The 15178-nt window shown below is 35.7% G+C and overlaps 1 protein-coding gene across 1 annotated transcript in view; it reads right to left on the minus strand.

The window, feature by feature from the left end:
• LOC118637829 (autophagy-related protein 2 homolog B-like) overlaps window positions 1–15178 on the minus strand; it is a 79215-nt gene that overhangs the window by 32761 nt on the left and 31276 nt on the right. Inside the window, 12 exon segments of the mRNA XM_036273470.1 lie at window positions 81–246; window positions 1729–1845; window positions 3137–3408; window positions 5121–5309; window positions 5722–5814; window positions 6852–7002; window positions 8568–8829; window positions 9496–9601; window positions 9694–9848; window positions 11573–11720; window positions 11722–11759; window positions 13188–13284. Of these exon segments, the coding sequence (XP_036129363.1) occupies window positions 81–246; window positions 1729–1845; window positions 3137–3408; window positions 5121–5309; window positions 5722–5814; window positions 6852–7002; window positions 8568–8829; window positions 9496–9601; window positions 9694–9848; window positions 11573–11720; window positions 11722–11759; window positions 13188–13284 (1794 nt within the window).

The raw sequence follows: 15178 nt of genomic DNA on the forward strand, positions 1-15178 counted from the left end.
TTTCTTAAAGAAAAAGAATTAAAGCCATTGCTACCCGATGGAGGATAATTCCTTCATGGCTTGCTACCCTTTTATTTTACCTGTTCATTTTCAAACATGACTCTACGAGAAGAAAAGGGAGAGGGGGCTGGTCTTCTCAGATCACACAAGTCCTTCAGGGAATGAGCACCACCCTCCTCTTCTTCCTCGGCTGCTATTCTCTCCAAAATGGAATGCAGAGCTGGTGGATTTATTTTCAGTACAATTCTGAGAGCAAAGAAAATTTTAAAAATCAAGATCGATGTATAAACTGCAAAACTTTAACTTTTATGCAAATTAATACAAAGACCACTGATTGAAACATTAATGGTGGGATTTAGCTTCTCTACAAACTCTAATTATATCTAATCCACCCATTTCTGAGTTGTAAACTTAAAAGTGTGGAATTGATGAAACAAGTAAATAAAAGGCATTAACATGTTATGCTTAGCTAACTGAAATTCTGACCTTTTGAGGATACAAAGATTATTTTTAAATTTCACTAAGAATTCTATTTATTCTAGCCGCAATCCTTCCACATGCAGTCTGTTCTGCTATTACAGAATATCTACATACCCAGGACACCATGTGTTATAAAAAATGTTCAAATGGAAAAGGGGAGAATTGATTAGGGAATATTTTCAGAATTGTAACAACAAAGTCATCTTTTCCTTTAGGAATTTGAATAAAAGGCTTGTGTTCATCCTCTGCTGGACATCACTAGCAGAAGGTTGTGTGGTCTCTTCTTTATCACTACATCAGCCCATTGTCATGATGAGGCATGCACCCCCAAATAAGACAGACATGTGTTGCATCTAGAATGTTTTTTTCTTCTTTACTAAGTAGGTGGTATCAGTTGGTTCTAGTTGTAAACTATCACAACTGCTTCCTAATTAGGGATCAAACCTGCAACCCAGGTACATGCCCTTGACTGGAAATTGAACCCGAGACTCTTCGAGCCTCAGGTTGATGCTCTAACCACTGAGAAAAACCGACCAAGGCACCTGGTGTAACTTTTAAGCTATACTGATGCCCAAACTATATCCAAGAATCCAGGGTAGGGCCTAAGAACCAGTATTTTAGCAAATCTCCCCAGATTTGAAAAACACTGTCCCAAAGCATCAGTGACTATAAAATTCATTTGACAACTAATCAAACGGTGACATGACATCTCTTCTACTGCAACCCTGAACTATTTTTATTATTTTTTTAGTGTCTTTATTGATTTTTTAGAGAGAAAGGAGAAATAGAAACATCAATGTGACAGAGAAACATCGATCAGCTGCCTCTTACATGCCCCCTCCACTGGGGATCAAGCCCGAAACCTGGGCACGTGCCCTGACCAGGAATCCAACCGGGACACCTCAGTCCATGAGACAACACTCAATCCACTAAGCCACAGCAGTCGGGCTTGAACTATTTTTAAAATAGTGATTCTTTGGTCCCTCCACTTAGACTAGGTAACTTGAGACCAGAGAACACATCTTATGCTTCCATCTCTCATAGCACCTAACAGACACCTTTCATAGAGCAATATTCAAAATACATTTTTTATTTCATTTGTTCATCTTCCTCTGGGTTCTCTCATCAATGCTGGATATTTTTACCTTAAATTTAGTAGCCAAAATGACCATTAAAAAGAGTATAGTAATTTATTTTTTAAAGGAAAATCTCATTAAATGTATGTATCATATCCATCTGCTTACTCACCGTGGCCAGTCAAAGTCATCTGATGATGTTGTATCTCCATCTACTTCACTACACACGTGGAGAAATTGAATAGATGGCTCTCCCTTATCTTCTTGGAATGACCCTGATAAAATAAGACTGATTAACCAAAATGTATTTCTTCTCAAGGGCTAAAAGGTACTTTCCTCATTAGGAGAGCCAAGGTCCTCTAAATCAGGAACATAATGCAACATTAAGTTCTACAGCATTTATGCATTTGTTCCTGTTTCTTGTGTACATGTGGGGACACAATGTGCAGATAATCTAATGATACTGTTTTCTGTTCAAACTCAAAATTTTAAGTACCAGTGTTTAATGTATAGTAAATACAGCAGGTACCACTTACTGAGTGCCACTCAGTGATTTTTCTTCATAAAACTTTATGCAGTTAATCTAGGGACACAGAGATAATAACTACATCTTAAATGTAGATTTTGTATCAAGCACTGTAAGAATTACCTCTATTCACAACAGCCTATATATGTCTATTCTCTGCATTTTACAAAGAATGACTTCCCTCCAGAATAATGAGAGAGAAGATTAGATAACCCCTAAAAGCCCTTTCATCAAGTCACAGTTGGCAACAATTTTAAATATCTCTAGGAATGTGTAAAAACTCAGAGAGAAAAAGGGAGGGAACTTTGCAGCCTATTCCCGAGCAGGAGGCGAGCAGAGGGTGGGTGTGGTTAGAAGGGGCAGATGCAGAGGGGAGGTGCAGTGGCAGAGGCAGGTTGTTAAGAAATTAAAAATTTTTTTTAAAACATCAAAACCTTCCCGAGTTCTTCACAGACTCAATTCACTCTAAGTGTATATGCTGACAAAAACAAAGTAATGCATAAAAACATAAAACAAAGAAAAGTCATTAGAAATTAGTATGACGGTAAAAAGCTCAAGCTCTAGTGTCAGACTTGGGTCTGAATCTAGATTCTGCCACCTACTGCTACATGACCTTCTGCTTAAGTCTATAGATTCCTCACTTACAAATGACAAGAATGACTGAAAGTGACGAGCCTCCATAAGCATGATGATTAAAGAAAACGAGAGCGTGTGTGAAGCGCTCAGTGCCATGGCTAGCACAGAGTGGCTGGCACTCGAGCTCTGGCCACCAGCAGCCCTCCAAGAAAGCGGAACGCGTGGCTGGTGGTGAAATGCAGACAACTGCACCACACTCCCCTGGAGAGAAGAAGTACTGTAACGAGGGGAATAACTCATCATGCTTAGAAATTTCTTTCCAAGAACTGACTTCTATTATATATTTGTATACAATACTGGTAATAATGTTCTTTAATTTTATATTTTGCAGCTGTCACAGACATTTTCTCAGGCTATAAGTTTCAGCAGCAGTTGTTTGGTGAGAGTCTGACTCCTTTACAGGAATGTTCAATCTTACCAACTAGTTCTCTAGGTAAGTTCCAGTTTAACTTGTTCTGGGGTTGATCCTCCTATGAATTCAGTCTTAAATTCTAGATCTGTGAATGCTAAATGAAGAATCTCCTTCTGAAGTGACTTTTTAAACCATGGTCCTCTTTCTTGATCTGATCGAAGATCAGGGATTGGGAAGCGAACAGAAAGGTTTAATGCTGGTGTGGCAACTTGTACTGATATCCGACAATTTGCAGGATTATGTGAGTCATCTAGAAATACTTCAGTGAAAGCCTTGTGCTAAAACAAAAAATTTTTTTTTAAAACAAGACAAATGTTAAATTAAATAAACATAAATGACATTAGTACTCAAGTCAACATTACAATATGTATAGTCACTATTTCCTCATTTAATATAGTACATTAAAATATAATTCAAAATAACCACTACCACATTAGTTTAGTGTAGTGAAATTTTATAATCAGATTGCTACAGACAAAAGCCAGAACTATTGGCCAAAGGCAAACCCACATTAAATAAATAAATAAATAAATAAATAATAAGCAAGCTGAACCAAAGTGAAGACATAGGCATATATATTTTACCACAGATTTAAAAAAAAAACATGTAAATTAGCTATCAACAAATTCAACAGTTAATAGCACCCAATATTCAATATGAAGTATTTATCCACAAATACGCTACTTAAAAGACTCAATATGAATGTGAAATCAGATTAATTAAGCCAAATGCAAAGGACCATCCCTGAGTCATCTTTGTATTTCCTGGACTAAACCCAGACCCTAGCACACCATGGGTTCTTAAATAAATATTCACTAAATGACTCACTCTGAGTTCCCATACAACCGAAGGGTACGATCCCATGGAATGGCTCTTAGAAACCAAATATATATGTACCATTTACTCAAAGGCATGTTACAATAAAAAGTTCAAAGGACATGTCCTTCTGATAAAAGGCTATTTCTATTTTTCTTCTAAAATGTATTAAAACATAAAGCTTTAGTCCAGGGTATACCATCATGAATCAGTCTCTAACCTCCCAGATTAGAAAACTCCCTTTTATGCTAGGCTTGGATTTTTAACAAAACTATTCTTTCTCTCTCCTATTTGACTTTCCAGTACTAACTCTTACTTCAGCCCAAGAGATTAAACCACCATCCCAAAACATCTATGGCTAACAGCAAATTTAGACATTAGCGCCACAGAACTTAAAATAACAAGCAACTGGTGACAAAAAATAAAGAATGCTGATTCAATGTGAATATCATCACTAATTGAGGAAGAAACAAATAAAGTATAAAAATAAAATATCTTTTCCCCTTTCTTTTCAACCAAAGTTATCTTGGGTCTGGTTCTACAGCCCCCAACTTCCTAACAGACTTCTTTCAAATCTGACTTATTTAATTTGCTTAGAAAAGAAACCAGACACCAGGTCTAAGTGCAAGTGACATAATGTGATGCTCAATAACATAATATCATTAATATGTTTCCATTTTCAAAAGTATATCTTATATGGGCTGCATTTTATAGGTGGCTCAAATATTTTGTAAAATGTGTGAATAGCTAAAATTTTGTGAAGATAGAATCAGTTTGTAAAACTCAGATAACACAGAAAAGGAAAGGAAATCTAATTCTATTACTCTAAGATAATCAATGCTACCAACTGACCTATTTCTACTCATTCTTTCTCTATACATTGAGTTCATTCACACAGTTATAGTGGAAGTTTACTTCTTCATGCTCATGTTGCTGTACCATCTTCATAATCATTAACGTGGGTGTAGAGAGTTTCAGTATATTAGCAAAATTGATTTAGCTATCTAGTACCTTGACATAAAATATGTCTCCGTTTTTTCATTATTACCAATAATGCTGTTTTAATAGTATATACTATTTAATTTATTAAGAATAATTAGGCTCAGAAATAATCCAAATAAGCCTATTAGGTAGAAATAATTCTGATTCATATTTGCAACTTTTGAATACTTACTAAACTAATATGCTTATTATATGAAGTATACATGTGAGATGCCATCATCTCTACTGTAGTAAGTTTCTGTGGTTGAAGCAATGAATTTAACCTGTCCACAATGCTGATATCCAGCTCACAAAATACTGGATTTAATTTAATTTGTAATTCTGTCTTCTGAGGAACAGAACTAAGTCTTGTTTGATTACCCTTTAAAAAAAAAAAAAAAGAAAAGCATTAATATAATCACTAACAATAGTATAAAACTATGCTAAAACCTTCCATTTGTGACAAAATATGTATCAAATAGAAATTTACAGGTGGTGCCCTGGCCGGTTTGGCTCAGCAGTTGGAGCACTGGCCAGGGACAGAAGGATTATGGGTTTAATTCCAGTCAAGGGCACATGCCTGGGTTGCAGGTTCAATCCCTAGCCCTAGTCAGAGTCATGTACGAGGCAACCAATCTATGTGTCTCTCATATCCATGTTTCTTTCTCTTTTTCTCTCTCTCCCTCCCTACTTCCATTCCACTCTCTCTAAAAATCAATAGAAAAATATCCTTGGGTGAGGATTAACAACAAAACAACAAATTTACAGGTGGTAATCAGAAAAAGATGTCTTACCTGGGGTCCTTTATTCTCAGAATGCTTATAATGAAGCTGAAGACATACAGGGGGGTGAGAATCAGTCCATTCTTTGGAATGAAATGTTAAAAGCTTAAAAACAAAGATGAAAATAAATTAAAAGTAAGATTTTAAGCTATAATTAATCACATGAATTAACAGAGGTGCTAACATAATATTGGGAATAATTTTCTGGAGTCAGAAAACCTTGCTTTAAGTTTTCATTGTTACTTACTATCAATATAAATCTTAGACAAGTTAGTTAACTTCTGTGATACTTAGTATCTCATCTAAAAATGTAGGGAAGTATTCAAGTAAATAAATGCCCAAGAAAGTGCTTTGAAATAAAAAAAATATATGAGAGCAAAGTAAGAGCAACTAATGTCACTTTGATAGCTTTGAAAAGTGTCCCTAAGCCCTGGCCAGTTTGGCTCAGCGGTTAGAGCGTCAGCCTGTGGTCTGGAGAGACCCGGGTTTGGTTCCTGCTAAGGGCACGTACTTTGGTTGCAGTTTGTCCCCGGCCCTGGTTGGGTCGTGCGTGTGGCAGCCACTCGATGTGTCCCTTCACGTCGATGTTTCTCTCTCTCTCTCCCTTCCTCTCTCTCCCTCCCACTCTATCTGTACAAAAAATGGAAAAATATCCTCGGGTGAGGATAAAAAAAAAAAAAAAAAGAAAAGTGTCCCTAAGACACAATATTAGGACTATGTGACTATTAGGGTAGAAATAAAAACAGATTAATAATAAAAGAACACAAGACACTTCATTTGTCTTCAACAGTGCTTAGCACATAGCAGTTATTTGTTGATTAACAGAAGTCTTCTTAAATAAAGAGTGCATAGAAAATGAGTAAAATGAAGTCATTTGTCCCCATAACCTATCTGCCACTCTAAAACAAGTCAACTCTAAATTAAAATTTGTAACAGACTGTTATAAACTTGAATGCCATACTTAAAATTTTGTTTCAACAAAACACAATGAACACACACACACACACACACACACACACACACACCTCTTCCTATATGACTTCCTATCCCCTTTTTTTAAGAAAATCATTGCTGTTCATACAAGTCTTAAAAAGCAAGACGGATTTAAAGAATAATCTAAAGTTAAGGTATTTAGCATTTACCTCGGTATAGTGAGGAGAAACAGAATGAAAATCAGTCGGAAACAGGCACTCCAAAAGTTCCATTTGACCAATGGACATATCAGTACTAAAATATCTGGAAGCTGATCTTTGTCTTTGTTCATAGGATACTTTGATGCCAGTACCTATAAATCTATCAAAAGACATGCAGTATTTAAGAGTATCCATTTAGTTCCAGGTTGAACAATGTGTCAAATAGTGCACAAATGTTATTAAAGTATAACAATTACCTACCTATTCTGACAAATTCAAGTTGTAACTAATATTCCTAAGGATATTAACCAGAAAGATTATTTAAAATTTCCCTGACATAAGATAAAGAAACCGGTTCTGTTGATAGGAAATTATTCCAGGATATATTTATTTCCCAACACTGCCCTTCCTTCTTCCACTTTTTAAAATGTATACTGCAGTGCATAAAATGTTTAAAATCCATAAAACATACATATGTAACAGTTTCTTAAAATTATCTAAAAGCATCATGAAATATTTTTAAAATTTCAATGGAGCTCAAATGAAGATATTCCTCTAGTTTTTATTGCTTTTGTTATATTTCCTATTGACAGACACTTGGAATCTTGTCAAAAACGGAAAGAAAACAATGTTTTATGGCCTGGCCGATGTGGCTCAGTGGCTGAGCATTGACCCATGCACCAACAGGTTGCCAGTTCAATTCCCAGTCAGGGCACATGCCCAGGTTGTGGGCCTGATCCCCAGTGGGGGGCATGCAGGAGGTGGCCAATCGATGTTCTCTCTCATCAATGTTTCTATCTCTCTCTCTAAAATCAATAAAGAAAAAAAATTTTTTAAATGTTTTTTTGTAGTTTAATTACAAATAAATACTACGGTTCCAACCTGCAGAATTTCTTTTGCCAAGTATAAAGAATTAATTTGCATATTAATTTAATACTTCAAAAAAGTTAAAATAAAATCCCAAAACATTTTCTAAATATACTAATATACTGTATAAATTATTGTATAAAAAAACACGACTCCACAATTTACAGGTCACTTTCATGTTAAAATAAATAGCATGTGCGCATTAACAATATTATACTCACTAATTTAATTATCTCATCTTTTAGAACTCAACCCATGAATAGATCATTGGCTATTTGGACAGCTTTGATTTCTTAAGCAGAAGGTGAAAATGTAGCATTTAAGCTCGATCAGCCTTGGTATCATTTCCTCATGGCCAGTGGCATACAGGTCATTTCCAAGTTCCTTCTAATAAGTTCATCCTACTCTTCCCACCACTGCCATCTCTGCTAAGCCAGTACCAACAACAACTATTTTTACGATTGTAATGGTGTCAAAATTGGTCAAAGAAATTTGACAAGAGCAGGGCAGGGAGCTAAAGAAAAGATAATCTCAAAAAAGGAGAAACATCTGTAACAAAAATAAATTAATTAATTAATTTAAAAAATAATAAAGCAGGGGGAAAAAAGAAAGAAAAGATAATCTCCAAAATCCAGATTATCTGGAGTTTATATCTAAATGTTTCACATGCCAAATGACCTGAATGAAAGATTCTATGGTAAATATATTTGTAGCACTGGAAGAAAGCCTCACTCGTTCCACTTATTTACAAATAAAATCTGAATTAGAAAAATAAATGGAGTTAGGTAGATAGAAAAAACACAAAAGTCCACTTTTGATTCTTTTTCAAGGATCGTTAATAAATATGAGAGCATTTACCTAAGGTGATCATGTGAGCAAGCTTCTGCAAATACTGTTCGAAAAGACTTAAAATCATCTGCTGAAAATCTTGCTGGATCAATCTTTTCTATGCAAGAAAAGAAAGCTATTGCCAGAGGTGTCAATGGATTAACGTTCAATGATGTTTCAGGTGGTGATAATGGATCAATGTGAAGCACAGAGATTGAAAAAGTTCCCACAGCTAGTCTAAAAATAAGCTCGGGCCTGGATTCATCCACTGAAACAGGTCTAGATGGGAGAGCTGAAATACATGTTAAAATTATATATAAAAACAATCCATTGTATCCAAAATATAAAACATTTACTCATATATTCGTTTTCAAAAACAGGTGACCATACAATAGTTTGAATGATATTAAACAAGTCAAATAAAATAAACTGTTATCTTTCTGCATTTTATTGCTAGGATCCCTGGTACTTAAAGTACAAGCATATGCTGCAATAGGAAACATAGGAGCAAAGCTTTGCATTAATAAAACTGTATTGGGAAAGTCAAATATTAACCCAAGCTGCTCACCAAATTTTCCTCTAAGTCTATGTCTATTCCAATCAAATTTTGCAGGGAAGAAATCTGAGGTTCTCTTTCAAGGAAAGTATAAAGAGTGAAACTAAAATCAGATGATTGATTGAGATACTTAAACTGCAACAATAATATGAAACTTACGATGTACTTTTTACTAAAAATATTTAAGTATTTAAATACTCAAAAAATACAGTGAATGCACAACTATACTAAAATACTTCACAGTGAATTGTTCAAAAGTGCTTCATTTTCTTTCTAAACTTTGTAAATGGCCTATTCCCCCCCACCCAAAAAACTGAAGAAAAAACAGAACAGCATTTTTTTTATTTTTAAATTTTTAAAATTTCAGGTGAAACCATCAACAAATGTCTTATTTTCACTTACAAGTCTTCTGTAAAGGTGATGGGTGAACTACGTTAGATGGCAATGTTGACCCTCTTACAGGCTGTTCTTTATGATGATCAAGAAAATCTCCCCATGTTGGCTGAAGCTATAAAATAATTTTTTAAAGAGCAAATGAATACAGTAATAAATTTAGAAGCAAGTTTTCAAGAATAAAACAAAAATTAAATAATACTTTACCACAGTGACACTTAATGGAGATCTTGCTGGAGTATTTGTATATGTGCTAGTTAATGATAACTCAAGGTCCATATGTGGGGGGTCTCCAAGGGGTGGAAGAGAAGAGAGACTATGGGACATGTCCATATCAGCCATGGAGAAGAACACTTCTTCTTCTAGAGAGAATTAAGATTTGTCAATTGTATTATAATTCCAAAAATCTACATAATTAAATAAATATACATTAATATAATATTCGTCCTTCAGATTACCTGAGCTACAGTGATACCCTAAATTTTATGTTATTTCCAGTGGAGTAACTTATTTGGATCTAAGACATAAATGGCACAGTAAAAACTCAACTAATCCCTGGTTGGTTTGGCTCAGCGCTTAGAGCGTTGGCCCAAGGACCAAAGGGTCTTGGGTTCGATTCCCAGTCAAGGGCACGTACATGGGTTGCAGGTTCAATTCCCTGCCCTAGTCAGGGTTGTGCAGGAGGCAACCAATTGATGTATCTCTCTAATATCAATGTTTTTCTCTCTCCCTCTCTCCCTCCCTTCCACTCTATCTAAAAAAAAAAAACAAACAAACTCAACTGAACATAGGTTAACAAAAGTTTATGCTATCTTGGTGGTGAATTTATTTTTTTTAATATATAATATGTAGTATTACCTTTTTTTTTTTAATCCTCACCTGAGGATATTTTTCTATTTATCTTCAGATAGCGTGGGAGGGAGAGAGATGGAGAGAGAGGAAGAGAGAAAGAGAAACATCTACGTGAGATGGACACATCAACTGGTTGCCTCCGGCACAACCCTGACCAGAGCCGGGGACGAACTGCAACCAAGGTACATGCCCTTGGCCAGAATCAAACCCACGACACATTGATCCGCAGGCCAATGCTCACAACTGCTGAGCCAAACTGGCCAGGGCTTACCTTACTTTATATTTTTAAGTGTCACGTTATAATTTAGAAGTTAAAATCCAGATTTTAAAATTTTATGTGTTTGTGTGTGTGTGTATGTGTGTATCTTGCAACCTCTGGTTTCAAATGAATACTGCTACTTCTTTGAAAGAAAGAATGAGCCCAGCCGGTGTGGCTCAGTGGACTGAGCATCGTCCCATGAACTGAGAGGTCCCAGTTCAATTCCGGATCAGCGCACATGCCCAGATTGCAGGCTTGATCCCCAGTAGGGGTGTGCAGGAGGCAGCTATTCAATGTTTCTCTCCTACATCGATGTTTTTATCTCTCTAAAAAATAAATCAATAGAAACATACATTTTTTAAAATCATGAAATAAAAAAAGAACTGCATGTATTATTTTGAATTCTATTTACATTGCACTTCTTTCTTTCTGGAAATTTTTTGCCCTTATGAAAATAAAGTTTGTTATGGTCAAAATTACTTAAGTTGATTTTAAGTTTCTATTTAGTTAAACATTCCATATTTAAATTGATTCTTATTATTTAGGGTATTAGTACTCATACATGCTAAAACACCTCAAAGTGCAAAGTAAACTGGATAAAGATTATATTTACATATAATAAATAGATTAACAAAGAAAGGGTCCTATTTAAAGGAATCTATAAATCATTATGTGAGCAACATAAGAATTTGACAAAATGAAGAATTACCCCCATTTAGCTCTTGTGTAAATCTACATTTTTGTAAATGGACTTTCCTTAGAATAAACCATGATTTATATAAACTACACAATCAAAAAAGGATACTGTAGCACATCACTGTAATGCTGTGGTTAGAAATTTAAGCTTAGAAATGTAAACCTTCTTACAGTATGGAGTTTTTGTTCTTTAACCCCATTTACAGTGACCAAAATTAAGTTCACTTTGCTCTATGATGATAACATACAATTCTAGTGTCAACTTTTTGAGTTGCTTACCACGGCTAGAAGGTGTACGAGCCGTTTCTGTCTCATAAAAGCTTTGCTCTGAAGATACACCCACAGAGAGGGAATCTTTTCTCAAATAATACCGGTTTAATTCCATCTGAATGCGATATTCTTCTTCCTGTTGCATGGGTCGATTTTTTTCTATCTTTATTAGCTAACCCTATTTTGCTAGAATTTTCTACAGGTATGCAAAAGGAAAGCAAAACAGTAATTAAATTTGGAGCTACTTAATCATTTCTCTCCCAAAACCCACTTATCCAATACCAACGGCAATATTTCTATGAACTGACTTTCCTAAGGTAAAATTATGATTTATAAAACAAACTACACAATCAAAAAGCGACACAGTAGCCCTGGCCAGTTTGGCTCAGCAGTTAGAAAGTCGGCCTGCTGTCCAGAGAGACCCGGGTTCGGTTCCCGCTGGGGGCATATGCCTCGGTTGCAGTTTGTCCCCGGCCCTGGTTGGTCGAAAGGGTGGCAGCCACTCGATGTGTCCCTTTCACATCAATGTTTCTCTCTCTCTCTCTCTTCCTCTCTCTCCCTCCCACTCTATATGAACAAAAAAATGGAAAAGTATCCTCGGGTGAGGATAAAAAAAAAGTGTGTGCCCGTGCTGTGGTTATCACTGCAATGCTGTAATTAGATTAACTTAGAAAGGTATCCCTTCTTAGAGGATCTTTCGTTCTTTCATTACTAACTCCCTTTCCCAGCAGCCTTAATACCACAGCAACTTAACAGCACTGCCAGTGCAAAACCATATCTGTTTAATATGAGTCAGAAATATAAACAATAACTTCAAGCATATTGCTAAAAATCACAAAAATCTTATCTTTGACACATAAGTCATTAAAAATGTGTGCTACTTACTATGTTAAGGAATTATACTTTCTAAGTTGTATGAAATACTATCCCCAACCAAGGAAGTAAACCAGACAATTTTGAAAAAGTTAAGATGGTGACATAAATAATCTGAATGCTAATTTCTGCTATGGTAACACAATTTATAAGATCCAATCAGTCTTGGCCAGGTGACTCAGTTGGCTGGAATGTCATTCCAAACACCAAAAGGTTGCAGGTTCGGTTCCTGGTCAAAGTACATACCTACATTGAGGGTTCGATCCCTGTTGGGGCACATAGGGGAGGCAACCCAACCAATCAATGGTTCTCTCTCTATAATCAATAAAAACATATCCTCCAATAAGGATTAAAATAATAACTAAATAAATAATTCAATCAAATTTAGCTACTTAGGATTCTTATTTACAGTACATCTTTAATTTCACACATTCTTCTGTAAGAGAATGTCCTATATGTGTGTTGTGTATTTTAACTAATAAGTGTTAAATATGTTTTTATTTTTTTAGAGAGAGGAAGGGAGAGAGAGAGAGGTAGATAGAAACATTGATGTGAAAGAGAAACATCAATCGGCTGCCTCCTACATGCTCCCTTACTGGGGATTGAGCAGCAACCTGGGCATGTGCCCTGACCAGGAATTGAACTGGAACCTCAGTTCATGGGACAACACTGAATCCACTGAGCCACACCAGCTAGACTTAACTAAAAAGTTTTAAATAATTAAAAATAATAACAACAGAGTTATACTTGCCTGGTCCAGCAATAGCTGCTAACATATCCAAAAGCAAGTGTACCTGTCTTGGGGACAGGAATAGAGGAATAGAGTCTATCTGTCCATCAATATCCAACTTCAAAAAATAAAAGAAAAAGAAAAACATTCAGGATAATACTCTGTATAATCTCATCACCACAAGTCCCAGTATATTTTAATACACTGAGGTGAATACTGATTATTTCAGTCTTGGATTCTTTCACCTAAGATTTTCTCTACTAATTCACACTATCTAAATCATAAGACCAAAACTGTTATAAGAGGGAAAATCCTCCTGAGAAAGGTCATGTTGACAAGTTCAATGTCATAGTTTTTGTCTAAGTTTTCTGAGTATTTAAGGTATTTGAGGAGGCCTTATGACATAGTCTCCAAGAAAGAATATTAAGATAGCAGTAGTAGAATCTTTATTCCCACCATAATTTCAAAAGACTTAAATCATAATCCTTAAAGCTTATTTTAAACCAAGAGAAAATAAAGTTGGCTTTCCTAGTTTGCCCATGGATAACACTCCTGAGCAGAACACATAAGGACATTTTCTACCAATGGTGTGCTCTCGAAATGCCCACTGTGTTCCACAGAGCCCGTTCTCGGCTGGGCACGGGAGTGTGAGCCACATCAAAAATGCCAGTGGAAGAACAACGCTCATGTGGCCTTCTCTTTTTCAACTCTTTGTCCATTTTTTCTTCTAGAAATAAAAGCCCCACCCCACTCTCATCCTGATTTCTATGAAGTATATCTGAAAAAACAAAAAACAATCACTCTGCTCTGTATATCACATTCTAAAGAGTTGAATATGCCTGCCTTACTTTTCATTCACCTTTTTTTAGTTCTAATGCTAACACTGACTCCTACTGCAATTTAAAAATAACTCAGTTAATAAAATATTTATTTTTGGAAAATGACATCTTCCCAAAGAGAAAAACAAATTTCTTCTGTTCTAGAAATAAAAATTAAAGAAATTACACCATGATTTTGAGAGATGCCCATGATCTGACCAAGAATTCTCCAGTCATCACCATCATCCTCCTCTCCTTTTTAGAGGATCAGAGCACTACACTAGGCATTCTCAAGGTATTTCCTCTCATGCTCAGTGCTGCTGCTGCTTTACAGGTGAGGAAACAGGTCACAGAGACTGAGTGATTTATACAAGGCTATCTAACAGATCCAGAGCCAGGATTTTAGCCCATGCTGACCAAGATGGAAAGTCCCCATTCCTTCCATTCTGTCCACAGAGGTATGGATGAAAAAAGGGTTCTACAGAAAGTGAATTCACAGGGTGAACTGATCATAAATTCCTAACTAGGCAGGTCATGGGGCAGTCACAGTTAGCCATGTAACTTCTTTACTGAGAGCACATAACCTTAACTATTCTGTAATACAATGCCCACCTTGCTTTCTCCCACCTTCCTTTCTCCCACCTTCATATAATCCTCCTTAGTTCCCTCAATTTCAAATGCATAAAAGAAAACAACAAAACTGTCATTCTCAAAAGCAGGAGACACCTTCCTTCCTGGAAACTGTTGTCAGTTTCTCAAATAACAACAACTGTTGTCTCAAATAAACTCATATAAAAATTCTATACAGGTCTGGATGTTTCTTATGTAAATACAGGACTTGTTTTATGGGGCTCCTTACTGACTGCTGACATTGCAGGCCATAAATCAGCAAGGAGTTAGGACTGGGGACACTGGGGAAAACTCCCTTTCTGATTATATGCCAACATTTTTTAAATTGTTTTTTAATTTCTTAGTATTGAAAACATTACATCTATAGAATATAACACTAAAATAAATTTCAAACTCCATGTAACACAGTAACTGAAACAAAATGTCTGTAAGTTCAATACAGGCAGTCCCCTATTTTCGATATAATGCACTCCTGAAAATATATGCTAAAACTGAGTATGTGAAACACCAGACTTTACACACTATTTGAGGTAGATACCAGTCTCAGAGAACTAAAAAACACAC

Source organism: Molossus molossus, unplaced genomic scaffold (assembly GCF_014108415.1).
Source record: "Molossus molossus isolate mMolMol1 unplaced genomic scaffold, mMolMol1.p scaffold_m16_p_1, whole genome shotgun sequence".
NCBI lineage: Eukaryota > Metazoa > Chordata > Mammalia > Chiroptera > Molossidae > Molossus > Molossus molossus.